This window comes from Salvia hispanica, chromosome 1 (assembly GCF_029641045.1).
Source record: "Salvia hispanica isolate PSC_SH4W2 chromosome 1, Shi_PSC_v1, whole genome shotgun sequence".
NCBI lineage: Eukaryota > Viridiplantae > Streptophyta > Magnoliopsida > Lamiales > Lamiaceae > Salvia > Salvia hispanica.
Window position 1 is genome coordinate 26765918 of NC_142692.1, and position 18326 is coordinate 26784243.

The 18326-nt window shown below is 35.9% G+C and overlaps 1 protein-coding gene across 1 annotated transcript; it reads left to right on the forward strand.

The window, feature by feature from the left end:
• Positions 1-7403: 7403 nt before the first annotated feature.
• Positions 7404-8349, forward strand: LOC125223850 (WEB family protein). The gene has a single exon (XM_048127150.2). The coding sequence runs from the start codon at positions 7498-7500 to the stop codon at positions 8146-8148; it is 651 nt and encodes a 216-aa protein (XP_047983107.1). The 5' UTR covers positions 7404-7497; the 3' UTR covers positions 8149-8349.
• Positions 8350-18326: the final 9977 nt, after the last annotated feature.

An 18326-nucleotide genomic window follows, 5' to 3' on the forward strand; every position in this document is an offset into this window, starting at 1 on the left:
ACAATTTTGTTTTTTTCTTTTTTTAAAAAAAAAATCAAAATTAATTAAAAAAAAAATTTTAAATGAAAACATTATTTTCCCACTTCTCAATAAATTATATCCGTTTTCTACACACTTTTAATTTATTTTTCAATTTTTTTCCCCAAAATTCACATTTTTATCTATAAATACCCCCACTTTAATCATGTAATTTTTAATTTGTAGGATTTTAATCATGTATTTTTTTTATTTTCTAGGATTTACTTATGTATTTTTATTTTTTAGGATTTTAATTATGTAATTTTTATTTTTTAGGATTTAATTATGTATTTTTTATATTTTACTGTATTTTTATATTGTAGAAATGTTTTTAGTAATTGAAGTATTTAAATTGAATAATAGAATGGTGGGACCTTTGAGCTTGTCCTTGCGGAAGAGCATGGATGTGGGTGTTGTGCTCTTGCCTAAGGACAAGGAGTAAAAGTGGGTCCGTGATAGGATCTGGCTATCATATCAAGTAAGAGAGCACACGATTTGTAAAGGGGTGGGCGATGAACCCTAGTTGGGTTCTATTAGGGTTTGTCGAAAAGAGAGCAAAATGAGAAAAAGATTTTATTCTTATTCCTCAATGACTCGATCTAGTGGGAATTCTATGATTTATAGAATTCCCCCTACTTGATTCGGACTTTACGACTTGGGAATGAATCAAGAAGAAAATCCAAGAAGATTTGATTCTATCAAAATAACAATATAAATATTCTCAAAAAGAAATAAAAAGGAAATAAAAAGATCTAACAAATCAAACTAATACGTAATGAAATCTCCATAGCGGTTTGGTGGATTTCTCTTTCTTTGCGGACGTCCATCGTCTTGACGTTCCTCATGATCTTGCTCTTGGCTCGACGCTTCTTCTTCCTCATCGGTCTCACGTTGGTTCCCTTCGTTGGCTGACCATGCAGCCATGTCCACATCCCTATCAACTCCCCCCTGTCGAGATTCACCTTGTCCTCAAGGTGCAAATGAGGATAGCTTTGTGCCAATTCTGCTGCGGATTCCCAGGTAGGGGCTGCATTAACATCCGACGCCCAATGTACCAGCCACTGGACTAGAGGAATTCCTCCAACCAAAATCGTGCGCTCAGCCGACGCGCGAACCGGGGTATCTGGTGGCCGACCACGTCGCAGCTCCGCAGGAAGAGCCAACTGATCCGGAGACGCCGCTGAGCTAAAAAACGGCTTCAGAAGGGAGATGTGGAAAACGTCATGAATGCGGCTCTCGATAGTCAATAGTATCTGCGGCCTAACTTAGCCGAAATGGGTTTGCCTACCGAAAGCTGCCGATAAGGCTGATGGCAGAGCCACACTTTATCACCGACGGCGAACTCCACATCCTTACGATGGCGATTCGCCTGGGCAGCCATGAGCTCCTGCGCACGGCGAATTCGCACCTTCAAGGTACGCAACAAGGTCTCCCGCTCCTCCAACAACTCAGCGACATCTGCATTATGGGATGGACGCGAATAAGTGTCGAAGATATTAGGCGGTTCACGTCCATAAAGGGTCTCAAAGGGAGACATGCCAATGCTCACATTCACCGAGCAATTCATAGCTAACTCAGCCCATGGGAGTAGCTGTGACCACCGCGAAGGACAGTCAAATGTGTACGCCCGAAGGTACTATTTCAGCGCCCTATTCGTAACCTCAGATTGGCCGTCGGTTTGGGGATGATACACCGTGGTGAATTGGAGCTTCGTTCCGCTAAGTGAAATCAGCTCATCCCAAAAACCACTCATAAAAATGGGGTCTCTATCAGACAAAAGTTTCATAGGGAAACCGTGGAGCTTGACCACCGTGTCCACAAATAATCGCGCCACCCGCGCCGCATTAAATCTAAGTTTCAAGGCGCCAAAGTGTGCGTATTTCGAGAGCCTATCCACGACCACCATTACTGCGGTAAACCCCTGCGACTTAGGAAGACCGACTATAAAATCCATTGAAGCGGCCTCCCATACCATGTCGGGAATTGGCAATGGCTGAATCAAGCCATTCGGTTTGTCTCGGACGTATTTCGTCGCTTGGCAAGTAACACACGCCGCCACAAAAGCCTCGATATCGGCACGCATCCCAACCCAATAGAAGGAAGCCGCCACGCGGGTGAAAGTCCGGCTGTCGGTGCAGCGTGGCATTCGGCCAAAATATCCGGGATCACTGCTGAGTCCCGGGCAAGAAATAGGCGGTGCTTAAAATAAATAAGCCCGTTGTGGACCGAAATATGCGCCTGTGCGCGTCCCTCCGACACCGCACTGTGTAAGGCCACTAACTCAGGTAGAGATGAGTTCTCGCGGCGAATGGTGTCCATCACAAAAGCTGTAGGGCGGGAAAATAAGGTTAGGAGGGCGGGTCAGCCGTGTGAGGCTCCTTGGTCTGCCGTAACAGGGCATCCGCGACCTTATTAGAAGTTCCCGACTTGTACTCAATTCGAAATTTGAATCCCATGAGTTTCCGGAGGTAAAACTGCTGGTCGGGCGTTTGAACTACTTGAGACAAAAGATCCTTCAAGCTCCGTTGGTCGCTGCGGATGATGAATTCGCGCCCCAATAAATACTGGCGCCACTTTTGGACAGCCTCGACTATAGCATAGAGTTATTTGTGGTATGTCGAAGCCAAACGATGCTTAGGCCCCAATTTCTTGCTAAAGTAAGCAATAGGGTGATTATTCTGAAGCAGCACAACACCTATCCCTAGATCCGACGCGTCGGTCTCAAGAATAAACGGCGACGCAAAGTCCAGTAGATGACGAACCGGAGCAGAACACATGGCTGATTTCAAGGCTGCGAAGCTGGTGGTGGCTGATTCGGACCAGTGGAACGCCTCTTTCTTAAGGAGTTCAGTTAGAGGTGAAGCAATGATTGAGTAGTTCTTAACGAACCTGCGATAGTAGCCGGTAAGACCGAGAAAACCTCGGAGTTGTTTCACCATCGTCGGTGTAGGCCACACGCTCATAGCTTCTAATTTAGCCGGGTCAGCGTGAAGCTCACCTCCCGAGATGATATGACCGAGATAATTGATAGTGCGGACCCCCGAAGGCGCACTTGGACCTCTTCACAAAGAAAATATGATCTTGGAGAATTTGGAGAACCTATCGAAGGTGCTACTCGTGGACCTCCGGCGTGGTGCTATACACCAAAATATCGTCAAAGAAGACGATTACAAACTGGCGCAGATAAGGTTGAAATAAACTGTTCATCGCCGCCTGAAATGTGGAGGGCGCATTTGTTAAACCGAACGACATGACGAGGAACTCATAGTGGCCCTCATGGGTGCGGAAAGCCGTCTTATGAATGTCATCCGCGTGCACCGAATCTGGTGATAGCCTGACCGCAAATCCAGTTTAGAGAAAATGCGGGCCGCGTGAAGTTCGTCAAATAGCTCATCCGCGGTTGGAATAGGGAAATGGTCTGGGGTCGTCGCCGCATTCAAGGCTCGGTAGTCCACACAGAACCGAAAAGAACCATCTTTCTTACGCACGAGGAGTATTGGGGACGAGAAGGGGCTCGTACTGTGTTGTATGACGCCCTAATTGAGCATATCGACAATCTGGCGCTCAATTTCCTCCTTCTGAAAATATGGGTACCTATATGGTCTCACATTAATAGCTCGTGTCCCTTCCGGAAGATGGATACGATGATCCCACCGTCTCGCGGGTAGAAGTTCCTTGGGAAGATCGAAGACTGCGGCAAATTCAGATAGCACCTATGTAATACTGGGGTCAACCTCGGGGATGCCTGAGGCAGACTGCAGAGCGTCGGGTTGGACTGGCAGCAATTCGAAAACATCCGCCCCGGCCTCTGTGCTAATGAGGGAGAAAAGATTGTTGTACGAGATGGGGCGCGGCGGCGCGTCCTCCCCCCTTAGAAAAACCGGTTGATCATTCCAGTCGAAACGCATAGTCAAATTCCGATAGTTCTTGGTGATGTCACCCAAATTCTGTAACCATTGAACTCCCAATATGATATCTGGCCCTTTGACCTGCAGAACAAACAAGTCAATCTCAAACCGATGGCCTTGCAAATTAATAGGCATGTTCAGACACGCGAAAGCGCATTTCAAGGATGCGCCGTCGCCCACAAATACTCGGTGGCGAAATAACATTAACCGGCAGGGTCAACTTCTCTGCGACTGCTGGTTGGATAAAATTATGAGTACTTCCACCATCAATCAAAATTGAAACTGTCGTTCCATTAACCTGTCCCCGTAGTCAAATAGAGCGTGGTTTGATTTTGGGGCAGAGCACTAGAATCCTGGAGACGTCGCCAGTAATTGCCATATTCTCTCCTTCGACTTCCGGATCGGTATCGTTGTCCAGCGGCAACTCCTCATCATCGTCATCCACACCCATGAGGGCGTAGAATTTCTTAGCTCAAACATGGTCTCTAGTGAATTTCTCTGGACACCACTAACAAAGGTTTAGGCGGGTCCTCTCAGCTCGCTCCGCCGCCGAGATTCGAAGTACCGGATAATCCCTGGGGTTTCGCCCCTCACGCCCTTGCGTCTGATCCGGAGGTCCCTCCTTTGTGGTGGAAGGGTCAGCCGGCTGAGCTGACCGATTTCCACGATGTTGCCAAGTTGGTCTCGGCGAGAACGTTGGAGACGAGGCTGCCTGGCAGACCGCGAGCTGTTGGGCCAGAGCGAACGTGTCCTGTAGGGTGGCGGGACGCCGCATCAAGAGTTCCTGCTTCAAAGTCGGTTTAAGGCCGGCAATAAACATACATGTCCTGTAGGGTGGCGGGACGCCGCATCAAGAGTTCCTGCTTCAAAGTCGGTTTAAGGCCGGCAATAAACATACATGTCAGCGTAGAATCACCGACGTGGGAGACCTTCTGGAGCATGGCCTCGAACTCGGTCTGATAGGCTTCCACAGTGGACGATTGTCTGAGGGTAGCCAATCTTCCAACGTAATCCTCATAAAGGTCAGGATCAAACCGTTTCTTTACTGCGAGAAGGAAAGAATCTCAGGACTTCGATTCTGTGTTGTTCTCCCAATAAGTCAACCATTCTTCAGCCCCATCGTCAAATAAAAACGATGTTAGATATAGGCGTTCGTCAAGGGGAGTGAAGCTGTGATTGTAATATTTTTGGATCATACGAATCCACTTAACCACGTTGGAACCAGAAAAACGTGGCGGTCCCGAGGCGAGCTTAGGTTGAGAGTCGGGGTTGAAGTCGACCGGTTTCGTTGTGATAGACGGCGGTAAAGACCATCCGCGAGTGGTTGGCGCTGTAGCCTCGGGCACCAACTGAGGGCCCGGTTTGGTGCGGAGTGAGGCCGCGAGATTGGTCAGAGCGTCGTTAATATTACGGTTGACGATTGTTTGTTGACGAACGAAGTCCTCCTGGTCGTGTTTATGAGCCATCATCTTCTTCTCATATTTTGCCTGTCGCAACTGCATATCGAACACCATCTGTCCGACCTCTTGCGTCGAATATTCATGGGTTTCCAGATTCCCCTCTTCGTCGGCGCCTTCCGTCGGCATGCTGAAATCGGACTGGAGGGAGAGTAGCTCAAGAAAGCACCAGCTGATAGGATCTGGTTATCCTATCAAGTAAGAGAGCACACGATTTGTAAAGGGGTGGGCGATGAACCCTAGTTGGGTTCTATTAGGGTTTGTCGAAAAGAGAGCAAAATGAGAAAAAGATTTTATTCTTATTCCTCAATGACTCGATCTAGTGGGAATTCTATGATTTATAGAATCCCCCCTACTTGATTCGGACTTTACGACTTGGGAAAGAATCAAGAAGAAGAAAACCCAAGAAGATTTGACTCTATCAAAATAACAATATAAATATTCTCAAAAAGAAATAAAAAGTTAATAAAAAGATCTAAAAAATCAAACTAATACGTAATGAAATCTCCATAGCGGTTTGGTGGATTTCTCTTTCTTTGCGGACGTCCACCGTCTTGACGTTCCTCATGATCTTGCTCTTGGCTCGACGCTTCTTCTTCCTCATCGGTCTCACGTTGGTTCCCTTCGTTGACTGACCATGCTGCCATGTCCACATCCCTATCAGTCCGGCCTCCGGGCCCACCTCCGTGCTCTTATTTAAGAGCACGGATGGGGATGCTCTCACTCACCTCCTTTCTTTTATTTCTTAATTCATGTAATTTACAAATTTTATTCATATATATTCAAACTAAATTCAAATATGAACAGAAAAAATATTAAATTTCAGTAAGATTTTAAAAATTACATAATTAAAATAAAAATGCCAGAAATAGTAGAAAACATAAAAGTATCTATTTATTGTGGAGACCGAAACATGCCTCTACTTTTTTCAGTTCAATCTTGATGGAGATGCACCGTAGTCGTGTTTCGACTCACGATGCATTAGTAATCTTGAAATGTCATAGGCATACATCAAGATGAGTTTTAATTTACACTATCTAAATAGACTATTTTATATTTTGGTAAGGGAATAATCTGAATTGTGATTAAACAAATTAAGGTAATCCCTTTTTGGGCATAGTCTTTGTCAAAGTTTACCGCGTGATTTATTACGCTTTAACTTTTCACACGTAAAATATCAATTAGTGGTTTTTGCATTTTTTGCTATTCAATGCACGATCTCTTAAATCAAACTCTTTTTTGAATATGACATTAATTCAATTCACACATTTCAGATTGATAACTTGAGTTTTGGCCCACTTTCATATTTGAATTTAGCATTTTTGAACCTTCTGTCTCAAAGTACTCCATTTGGTATCTCACACCATGTCCTTTTATCATTTTTTCAAATTTTTTACTTTTTACAATTACAAAGGTTCATTAACCCTGTAAAAATGTATACTTTTATAGTATTAAATTTCAAGTGCTTGTTACAAATGTTACCTATAGTTTATTATTTGATTAATACTATTTTATTTTATAATAAAATTAATTACTTCCTTTGTCCCATCACAAGTGACTCGTATTCCTTTTGGGATATCTCACCTAAAGTGTCATTTTTTTTGGCAAAAATTTAATACAATTGTTATTTCTTACTTTATTTTCTTTTCACTCATCTACGATAGTCTCTTTCCACTTAACTCTCTATCCATCATATTTTAAAAAAATCATACGCTTAAAAGAAATGCCTCTTGCTTATGACGACGGGACATATAGAGTACTAGCAAGACAGAGAAGACAAGACATGAATATCTAATGTATAATTGCAAATTTGGCGAAACATGTTACACAAATAACTAAATAAACGAACACTTTTGATGACAAGTACACTTAATGATCGAGAAATCAAGTTTATATGGAAACATTGATTTTGACTTGATAAGTTGCATGGTTGTTGAATAGTCCAACTCCATCTCAACAAAATACCTTAACCTTCAAATCACCCTTCCATCACTCTCTAACTATATCAACCCAATTCTCACTTACAAGCTAAGATATCTCAAACACTCTCTTTATTACACTCTTCACAATCCCCAAACTCCTCAAATTTCACATCTCCCTCTCTCTCTTTTAACATGGAAGACCGACACCAACCCGCCCTCGATCCCGACGACCAAACCACCGCCCCCTTGGCCAACCACCGCTCGAGCGTGGACAGCTCCCGGCCATTCCGGTCGGTCAAGGAGGCGGTGGCTATATTCGGGGAGCGGTTCTTGGTTGGGGAAATCTACTCCCCCAAGACCTTCGCATTTCCCAAGAAGGAGACCCCATTCTTCTCACCGGAGCACGATCGGAAACCGGCGCCTCCCAGCGAGGAGGCGGCGGCGGCGCTGGCGGACAGCGTGAAGAAGCTGGAGACGGAGCTGGAGGAGACGAAGGCGGAGCTGAAGCTGCTCAAGGACAGGGAGTCAGAGACGGAGGTGGCCCTGGCCTCCTTGAACGCCGAGCTCCACCGCAACATGTCCAAGATGGCCAGGGCGGAGGCGGCCGCGGCAGCCCAGGCCACGGTGGGGCGGGGGCCTTCGCCGAGCTTGGCGCAGGTGCTGAGCGTGGAGGAGGAGAAGATAAATATGTTGCTTGGGGGGAAGAAGAAGGAGAGGAGAGAGGCGGTGAAGAAGAAGAAGCCTATTATACCGCTTGTCGGAGACTTGTTTTCGAGAAAAAAGAAGTCGTCGTCGTCGGCAACTTTGCATAATCCTCTCTATGCGTCTTCTCACCTTCTATGAGTAATGGCTTCTGATTTCTGGTAGATTATATTTTAATGTATTATTTTGAATTATGTGAAGGCAAAAAAAAAAAAAAAATATAGAGTGGATGATGAGATGATTTTTATGGTGTGTGATCAAAATTAAAGGAGTGGGAGCTTGTTTGTGTATAATTTTAATAGACTAATGTAATTTTGAATGGTATGACTTCTTTGAAGGCAATTCTGGTGGTACGGCCGCACTTCGTAATTGTATTATGTAATTTAATTAATTAACATTTATAATTGTATTAAGTATCAACATTTATTGCAAATTAGTGATGAGTTGATAGACTTTAATTGTATATTTAGTTTGTAAGTATGAATTACCAAACTCTATTTTGAAATAATAACCTTAACTCCCAATATATTAATCAAGATTTTTCTTAATTATTTTGACTCACACAAGTTTTTCGGTAAATTTTCTTTTAAATAGCTATAAAAATATTCATGAAAAAACAAATAAACTTCTTAAATTAAGTCGTTTCTGTCATTTCCAATCTATAGGTTACATGTGTTCTTCTAGCACCCTCATTTTCATTTTTAATCCTATTCTCCCTAGATCATTTCCTAATTACGCGTATTATTTTTTTGAATGAACATGGTGGTAAAATAAAAAAGAATGATGGATATTTGTAAAAAGAGGCAAATATATAGGGACATTCTCATCATTATGCTCACCAAGGATAGGCTTTCATGGGCCGCTTGAATGAACCAAACAGAGAAGTTTAGGAAAGAGTTTAAGTGATACTATAAGTTTGATCAAATCTTGATCAATCTCATAACTTTTAATTAAATCGGTATATATGGAGTATTAAATCACAAAGTAAATGATCAATCTCTGCAGTTTTACCAATTTTGTTGTATGATAGTATTTCATATGCATTGTGGTGAAACTGCCGGAGCATGGTTCATAGTGATAAGTGTTCCAAGCACACATGCTTTGAGGATTGTTCAATCTTGCCTCACTTTTGTGTATTTCCAAATTCATATTTGTTTCTTGTAATATTTTGTGTCTGATGTGTGAGATTGTCTTTCCCTCTCTTCCATGTAGAGGAATGGAACTTGAAATTGAATGAGTCATTAGGCCCACTTTTAGCTTTCTTTAAGTAACTGGACTTAATAGCATGTTAGGCTGGGCCTCGCTTCAATGGATGTTATCAACCACTCTTCTCCTTTTCAATAACACCAAACTTTATTTTTTTGCTTTTTACATTTTTGAAGCCCTTCACTGTAAATATAATCATACTTGTCAATCATTTTATTATTCACTTTGTTTCAAATATGATATTTGGATTATACAACATAATTAATTTTATTCGAAGCACCATCCATGACATTCTACAAGAGTAACTTAATTACTTTTATCAGACGCACCATACATTAACATTCTACAACTTTTTATTACTCACTTTTTTTTCTAAAACAGTTCATTTTTGTCCTTTGAATGCATCCACAAATTTTAATTCATTTCCAATTATCAATAATACTATCCCACAACATATTACACTTAAAATATTTATTTATTTATTTATTTGTTCTATCATACTCCACGTGATTCTTGACTATCTTTACTGGCAATACGTTTATAAATCATTACTTCTAAGGTGTGATTATGTCTCCAATCATATTAAATAAATCAGTTTTATTAAAATTTCTGTCGCATAGTATTTGATTTAGTGACGATATACAAGATATATGCTGTAATGTTCATATCCTTTTTTCAACCCTACTATACCAAACTTTGAAGTTTGAAGTTTTTGTAGGCCCGAGCCCGACACAATTTCAACCAACCTCTACACAAAAATTGGTGTACAATTTAAAGTAAAATAAATAACTATTGGAGAGAAAAATACTGTAGAATTTGTATTCAAATTTATATACTCTTTAAATTCGGTCTTAAAAAAATAGACAAACTTGTAAATGAAACGGATTATAATGTGCAATTGGTAATGTATGATTATTACTATTTGTTAAAACTTTTCATATTAAAACTTGATCTAATTTTGAAGAACATCCCTAAAAGTAGTAAAATTAGTCTATTTTTATGAGGACCAAGAGCATACTTTTTTTAATCAAATTTAAAATTTGTATTCCATCGAAGCATAAATTTAGGGTGGGGTAGAGACTATTCAGTGGGGAAAACGGTACTGTTACTTGGAAAATTGTGGATCGTGACCAGTTTGATAGCATACACTGAAAAACCTTGTCCAACTATTTTCAAGAGGTACGAACACAGTTCATAAATTGACAACTCACCAAACTTAGATTATTTATTTTTGTTAAAAAGGGAATTTGGTGGAGTCATAAATGAATGGAATAGTACTCCCTCTATCCAATATTAATTGTCTATTTTTTTTTATTTACATCTGTTTTCTAATAATTATTCATTTTTATTTTAAGTATATCTTATGTTCCACTAATTCTTTTCCATTCACATTTTATTATAAAATTAATACTTTAATATAAAAGTGAGACTGATATTCCACTAACTTATTCCATTTATTTTTTTTAATTATTTTTTAAAGCTCGTGCCAAAATCAAAGTGCACAATTATTAGGAACGGGGGGAGTGATAGTTTTTAGCATGGCTTTCTCAACTAACTTGAGCTACTTCACTAAAGTTTTACGGTCAATTAATAGACGAATGTTACACACCAGTCACCACAAGCCACTTGGTTGTAGTATTATTTTTATGCAGTAGGCTGTAGGAGTACTACAAAATATTTAGGCCAAAACGATAGTGAACTAGTTTTACCAAAATAATAAAATTAAAGAAACAACGAAGCAATGTTGAACATGAACAAAAAGTCGGAAGCAAATAAACAACATACATCAGGACATTATCCATCAATCCTTATTTATTAAAGAGTAGTGGTCTTACTGCAACTCTAGCCCGAACGATAAGTTCCAATAATAATCTCAAAATAATTATCAGGTGTCACGTATCCAAGCATAGGTGTCATTTATCTAAACATAAAATGCTGACCACATGTCGGTTGTGGTTGAAAATATATATGCATTATAATATCTTAAGACTCATCTCATAGTAGTAATAAATAATCGTGAACAATTATTTGTGTTACGTCAAACAGGATACTTGAAACTTGAAAGCATACATGCGAGTAATATATTTCCAAAAAGTTAGCTACCAAAAGCTATAGCTAGATAGAGATTAAAAAAAAGAACTAATCAATGAAAGAGTGGGGAATAGAAGAAATGGATAAAATAAAACATCGGGTGTTCAGATCGTTGGACCTTTTACATTTTTAATTAGGTTTACATAATTTAAAGATTTGAGCAGTTTGCAAATGAGAACTTGGTTGGGAGACAATCAGACTTCCAACCTCCAAAAGATAAAATAGGTATGATACTCAACTACTATATTGGTTTGATCTTGATCAGATTCTTTACTCTTTTTACTATATGGACTATTTTTTCATTGACATGACTTGAGCTTCAACCATGTAATTGGAAAATGAAGCTAGTAAAGCTTGGAACTCACTTAAGAGAGGGTAGTTCTTCCTTTTTAGTTTGTCTCAACTCCCAACTAAAATAACACATTTTTATTTTTTAGTAACTTTTTTTCTACAATTAATATATGAAGGTCCAACTAAAATAACACATTTTTATTGCCAACCACTTTTTTCCTGTCCCCAATTAAATATTCAACCATCTTTCTCTCTTCATTTAACGCTTACACACTCTTTCTCTCTCCAATTACTCACATTTAACAACAACTTCTAAAATCTCGTGTGAACTACTAAGAAATATGCCATCTTAGCCGAGATGGAGGGAGTTTAGTACATAGTGCAGAAGAATATGCAAGGGATATTAGGTAAGCAAGATTTCATCTCATGATTGAATATACCCATATATGATAATAAGTCATAATCAGTCCCTACAACTAAAATAATTTCATAAACTTAATTCTAGATATGAATAATCATATAATGAGTTATGCCAATTAAATTCAATTATACATATTTCTTCTTTTATGCATCATATATATAAATCGGATTTTTGTGGGTGTGATTATGATTCTAGTAGTGTTGATATAGATTGCTGAACTGAATTTTAATGATCACTTTAATTGTACTCTTCACTTTGAAACGGATGGCCCACCTCTGTTTCGTAAATATTTTATTTGTAATTTTGAAAATTGGATTGCTCTTTCATTATCTTCATTTTCTAGAGATTCAAGTCATTCTAAATTTTTATTTGATTTTAAAATTCATTAATTTTAAGTGAAATGTGATGCTGATAGTGAGAATTCTAATGTTCATTTCATTAATTCTTATTATATCATTCAATTTTTAAGTTCGCAATATTCCTACCTATCTCAATACACACAAGTGAGCCACTACGGAATAATACTAGTAGGTGTTGTTTGGTCGTCATAACTAATAATTATGAGACTATCCATCTAGAATTAAGTTGTGAGATTATTTTAGTTGGAAGGGGAGACTATGACTAATTATCATGAGACTATCCAGCTAGGATTAAGCGGAGGGTTCAATCTTATGAATCAAACATGATACCTATTTAATGATGAGATTTAATTTTGACGATCGAACGCCCTAGTATAGTATTATATAGTATCATATAATTTGGCCTTCCATGCAATAAATCTACCAATCTTGTTACAACCGTCAACCACCATAGTAGGTTATGAATTTTGGAACTTAGCAATTGAACAGTTGAAGTATTTGAACAATTTTTTAATTCTTTGTAGTTTAAAAGATTATTCTATTGACAAATGAACAAATGAAAATTATTCTATTGACAAATGAACAAATGAAAATGTAATGGTAGAGAATTGAAGTTATTATATAAATTTATGAGTCACTTCTTCTATCACCAATTAATCTTAATTAAGATGAAACTTTATTAACTTCTAACATAATATTAGAGTAGGTCGTCGACCGTGGTTAAAATTTTAACTAACTCATCAATATATACGTGATGAAAAAAATGACAAAGGATCCAATAAGATGGAGTACTACATGAACTTGATATTTGGTCAAGTTCAACTGAAGGCTAGTCCAATCTTTTGAAAAAAGCTCCGAACTCTTCCAAGATTCATCTTGAAATATTGAGAGTGACACATTAATGTAAAGAGCAATTTGAAAATACATAGTAGTACTATATATAAGTCCATGGAATACTCTGTTATCATTAATTAATTTTAGGTTAGAATTCCGTGACCTTGCAACCATTCCTATGAGCTTATATAGACCCTATACTATTTTATTGCTTTAAGAGAAATATATTCGGATCGTCGATTGCAACAGTACCCGTACGGATTTATATTTGGGTCACTCCCAAAAGACCTTAAACTGATTGGGGTTGGATATGAATTATCTACACTTTTCAACTTCCCTTAGACTCTCGAGGTAGGATAAGTTTGTACTTAACAAAATCAGAACTAATTATTATGATTTCGGCTTACTTGTGTATTAGGCATATTCAATAATTCCCAATTTAATGATTTCAATATCAATTAATATCGTATTGAATTAGATTGTTTAAATTTACTTGAATCACAGAAGATAGGATGGAGAGATTATTTCGCACACATACTTGACAAAGGTATAAAGGGAAAAATACAAATGTTTTAAATATTTTGATAGGTAATATTAATCTGATCTGCTTTATTGAAAGCGGCCTGCTTCAATAATTGCACCCCATTAATTAGTGTGGCCGGAAAACAGCGATACGCTGATGAAGGATATTATCGCGTCCACATTATTCATATTACTATATTACTATAATGATTTGAAAATAACTTTTGACATCTTACTAATATTAAAGAATTTATATTCAAACACTGTTTTTAATATAGGGCAGTTGGGATAGTATATACCACTATACATTTCTTATTAGTATCGATTTTTATATAGTTTGAGATTGGTTTGGCAATTTTTATTAGAGAACTATGTTATCAGTCCTTATCTTTTTCTATAATATCTTTTATGACATGAAATCTTTTGATGGTTTGGTAAGAAATGACATTTTTTAAACATGCGATATAATGTGCTTTGCTCAATGATTGACTAAAACACGTTGGCTGTATTATATGACAACATAGCTTTATTAATTATATGCATGGTTGTTGTTTATAAAAGTTTAATGGAGTAGTAGCTTAATCATAAAGTTAAACGGCACAATAGTAGGCTTAATTTACTCTAAATTTACATATTTTGATCTGAGATTGGTGTCACGTCATAAGTTAATTTGAATGATAATATATGAAAATTTGATTTTTTTAATCTCTAATAAAAACCGAATTGAGGCAAAATGAGAGTTGACTTGGTAAAATCAAAGAGAATGTGACAAATAAAATTAACGACGTTGTTCCAAATAAAATGACACTGTTTTTTTCACAAATGCTTTTTTTACAAATGCATCGTACATCTAGATGCAGCAATAAGGAAATGATAGTAACAAACTTATTACTTCTAGTTTCTAACAACTCTCTCCTTCCCCTAATTATAAGACTCGCACGAGTTTTAATAAATGTAAAGGAACGAGAGTTAAATTAGTGGAATATAAATTCTCACTTATATATACTAGTTTTATGATAAAATATGAGTAAAATAAGTTCGTAGAATATAGGGGTTTAATGAGGGACAAACGGTTAATATGGAGTATTTTTTTAAAAAAATGGGAGTGTTAAATTTTTGTTGGGATTAATGGAAAGGAAAATATGATAACTTTTGTGGAACTAAGAGAGTTTGCAACAAATTAATTTGAATTGTAAAGAAAAACTTTGTAGTATTAGTAGGTGAAGTAAATTAAAATTTAGTGGTTCGGATAGCTTTTGCTTCTTAAATGTCATTAATATATAAGTAAATAACACGTAATTAACTTGTTAGAATATCCAAATGAAAATAAATTAGAAAATATTGCTGTATTGTTTAATATACATCGTATCACTTCATCGTTGGAATAGACTAATTCATACTGAAACTACCTCCAACAACGTAAACGTGTACGTACTCATTGATCATTATCATTACTGATTCGTTGGTTAATTTATATGGCTAATCACCTTAAATATATATTATTAGATTGCGTGCGGTATATATAATTACAATCTACGACAAAGAATGATTCTTTCTTTTCTTTTTTTTAGTTTTTCATATTTGAGGGGATTTTTAAAAATTAAATCCACGTGGTATCTACTCAAGATCGATTCAACTTTTGCATGTTTATAAGCAATTAATATGAGCCTATAAAGGATGAATAACTTGTTGGTGATACTAAATTAATAGCAAGGACGACGAATAAATAAATATACTAATCACATCAATTGACCGTAAATAATTGATTAGTTTAAAAGTTTGATTAGTCGTAGCTTGCATTATAAAATAAGAATAATGTGACCTCCACAATATATTTCAGTCCCTTAATTTAATTAGCATTTTGAGACACGGAAGAAGAGGATAACTGGTGGATTACATAATATAGAGAGGCATCTAATTCAATTGCACTTAGTTAATTAACTTTGAATTTATTATAAAAAAATGAAGGAAATAGGAGTACTACTTATTATGCAGATAATGATAAACAATTAATATCGATAATATTTAACTTTATTACACATTAAATATATGTAAAAACTCCAATTTAGATTAAGAATTCTGGTGTTTTCACCAAATATAGCATATAATAAGGTGAAACATCAGCTCCTAAGTCTACCGTGGTACTACTCCGTCAGCATACTGATTCCAAAATCTTCTGGAACTATATCAAACAAATTTAAATAAAAATGCAATGGAGCATTGATTATTTTATTTATTACATTTATTTTTCTTAAATAGAAAGTATATAAGCAAAAAATCTATTCTGACACTTTTTAACTAAGACTATATGGATAACTACAATCCATCACCAGTCACATTTAGTTGTCACATCTTAGCCAGGACCAATAATATACTCCATCCGTCTCACGTAACATTTAGTTATGGCACGAATTTTAAAAAATTAGTAGAGTGTGTAATAAATGAAGTGAGATGATGTGGTGTGTAATAAATGAAGTGGGTCCCTCTTTGACTTTGTTTTTTATTTTTGTTTTGATTTATTTTAATATAGATAATGGCATTTGGGTGTAATTTTAGTGAATAAATGGATAAAATTTTATGTGCAAATATGGTAAGTTCTAAATGTTACTCCAAATGTGGGACGGACTTTTATGGCAAAATGTTACTACAAATCTGGGACGAAGGAAGTAATTATTTACTTATATTTTCTTTTATACACTTTTTAGGATAATTATTTGACGAACGTCCCTAACAGTCTGTAATATTGCAAGCGGTAAACAAGAATATAAAAATAAATAGAGTGAACTACAAAAATAGTTCTTGGACTAGGTGTTTATCTCGTCAATGAACCCTGGATTTTAAAAATATTCCCAGACAATCCTAGACTAAGCGTTTATCTCGAAAATGGTCATTTTTCACTGTTTCGTGACGAAAATACCCTTTTAGGGGGTTTTGGAGGGTTTGGGCAAGTTGGTCTTTTTACATTTAAATCTGATATTATTTAAGTTATGTATTAAATCTGATATTATTTAAGTTATGTATTAAATCTGATATTATTTCAGAATTATCATTCTTCTTCCCTTTTGTCATCTTTCACTTTGTTTCTTTATTTCAATATTAGATTTGATTTTATAAAATTAAATTTTAAATTTTGATTTTTAAATATCAATAATTTTTTTAATTATTAAAATTACTATTAAATAATAAATTAATAGTTTTAATCAATGTTTGATAGTGTCTAATATTTAATCAATAAGGTACGACGACACCTTAGATTTAATCAATATTTAATAGTTTAATCATAAATAGATCATATAACACGATTTATTTCGAAATAAATATGCATCTAATGTATAGGAGAATTTGACTAAATCGTGTTATATGATCTATTTATGATTAAAACTATTAAATATTGATTAAAACTAAGGCGTCGTCGTACCTTATTGATTAAATATTAGACACTATCAAATATTGATTAAAACTATTAATTTATTATTTAATAGTAATTTTAATAATTAAAAAATTTATTGATATTTAAAAATAGAATTTTAAAATTTAATATTATAAAATTAAATCTAATATTGAAATAAAGAAATAAAATAAAGGATGCCAAAAGGGAAGAAGAATGATAATTTTGAAATAATTTCAGATTTAGTACATAACTGAAATAATATCAGATTTAAAATATAAAAAGACTAAATTGTCCAAACCCCCCCCCCCCCCCAAAGGGTATTTTCGTCACGAAACAGTGAAAAATGACCATTTTCGAGATAAATGCTTAGTCTAGGGTTGTCTGAGAATATTTTCAAAGTTCAGGGTTCATTGGCGAGATAAACGCATGGTCCGGGGACTATTTTTGAAATAAATAATGTGAATAAAAAAGAAATCTTGGAGTACAGCTACTTTTCCATTTTTTGTGTACTTCATCACACATTATGTATTTATGTGTGTAAATTACAACCGAACAAGTATACTGTATAAAATACAATAAAATCTACTTATCTACGCAGAATCATATAACATGCATGCATACATTTGTCCTATAAAAACAAACAGTCACTACAACAAAAACAATCATGAAGAACATTTATAAATGCAAGAATGCTAATTTGTGGTTCTAAATTTACCACTAATTTTGTTGAAAATCGTCCTCAACGTTGGTGTTTCAAATAAAATTAGATTGACTCAAATAGAAATGTCCTATAAAAAGTAAAATTAGTTAATTTATCTTAATTTAGGGACGTTTTCTTTTACGTCCTAAATTATTGTTATTTTTTAAAACTTTTCAATACAAATAATTGCATTTTAATTTTTGTGTCCTTAAAAAATAATTTTTTTTAGTGAATATGATATGATATAATGATAATATAGTATTATCAAAGAAGGTCAACTATATTAATTTAAGCAATGTTAATATCAAACTCAAAGCATGTGGACAACATGATTGTTGTCCATTATGAATTTTATTAAAATAAATATCGGAAATTATTTCATGCTTAATTTATGTGCCAATTGGTAATTTTTTTGTGTATATGCATTAACGTAATGCAATAGATCGAACAAATTGCAAATCAGCATGCAAATATCTAATGCATTAAGTCGTTTAAATATCAACT

Excerpts from the sequence above, each read along its gene's own strand:
- LOC125223850 (XM_048127150.2), top strand. The coding sequence starts at position 7,498 with ATGGAAGACCGACACCAACCCGCCCTCGATCCCGACGACCAAACCACC.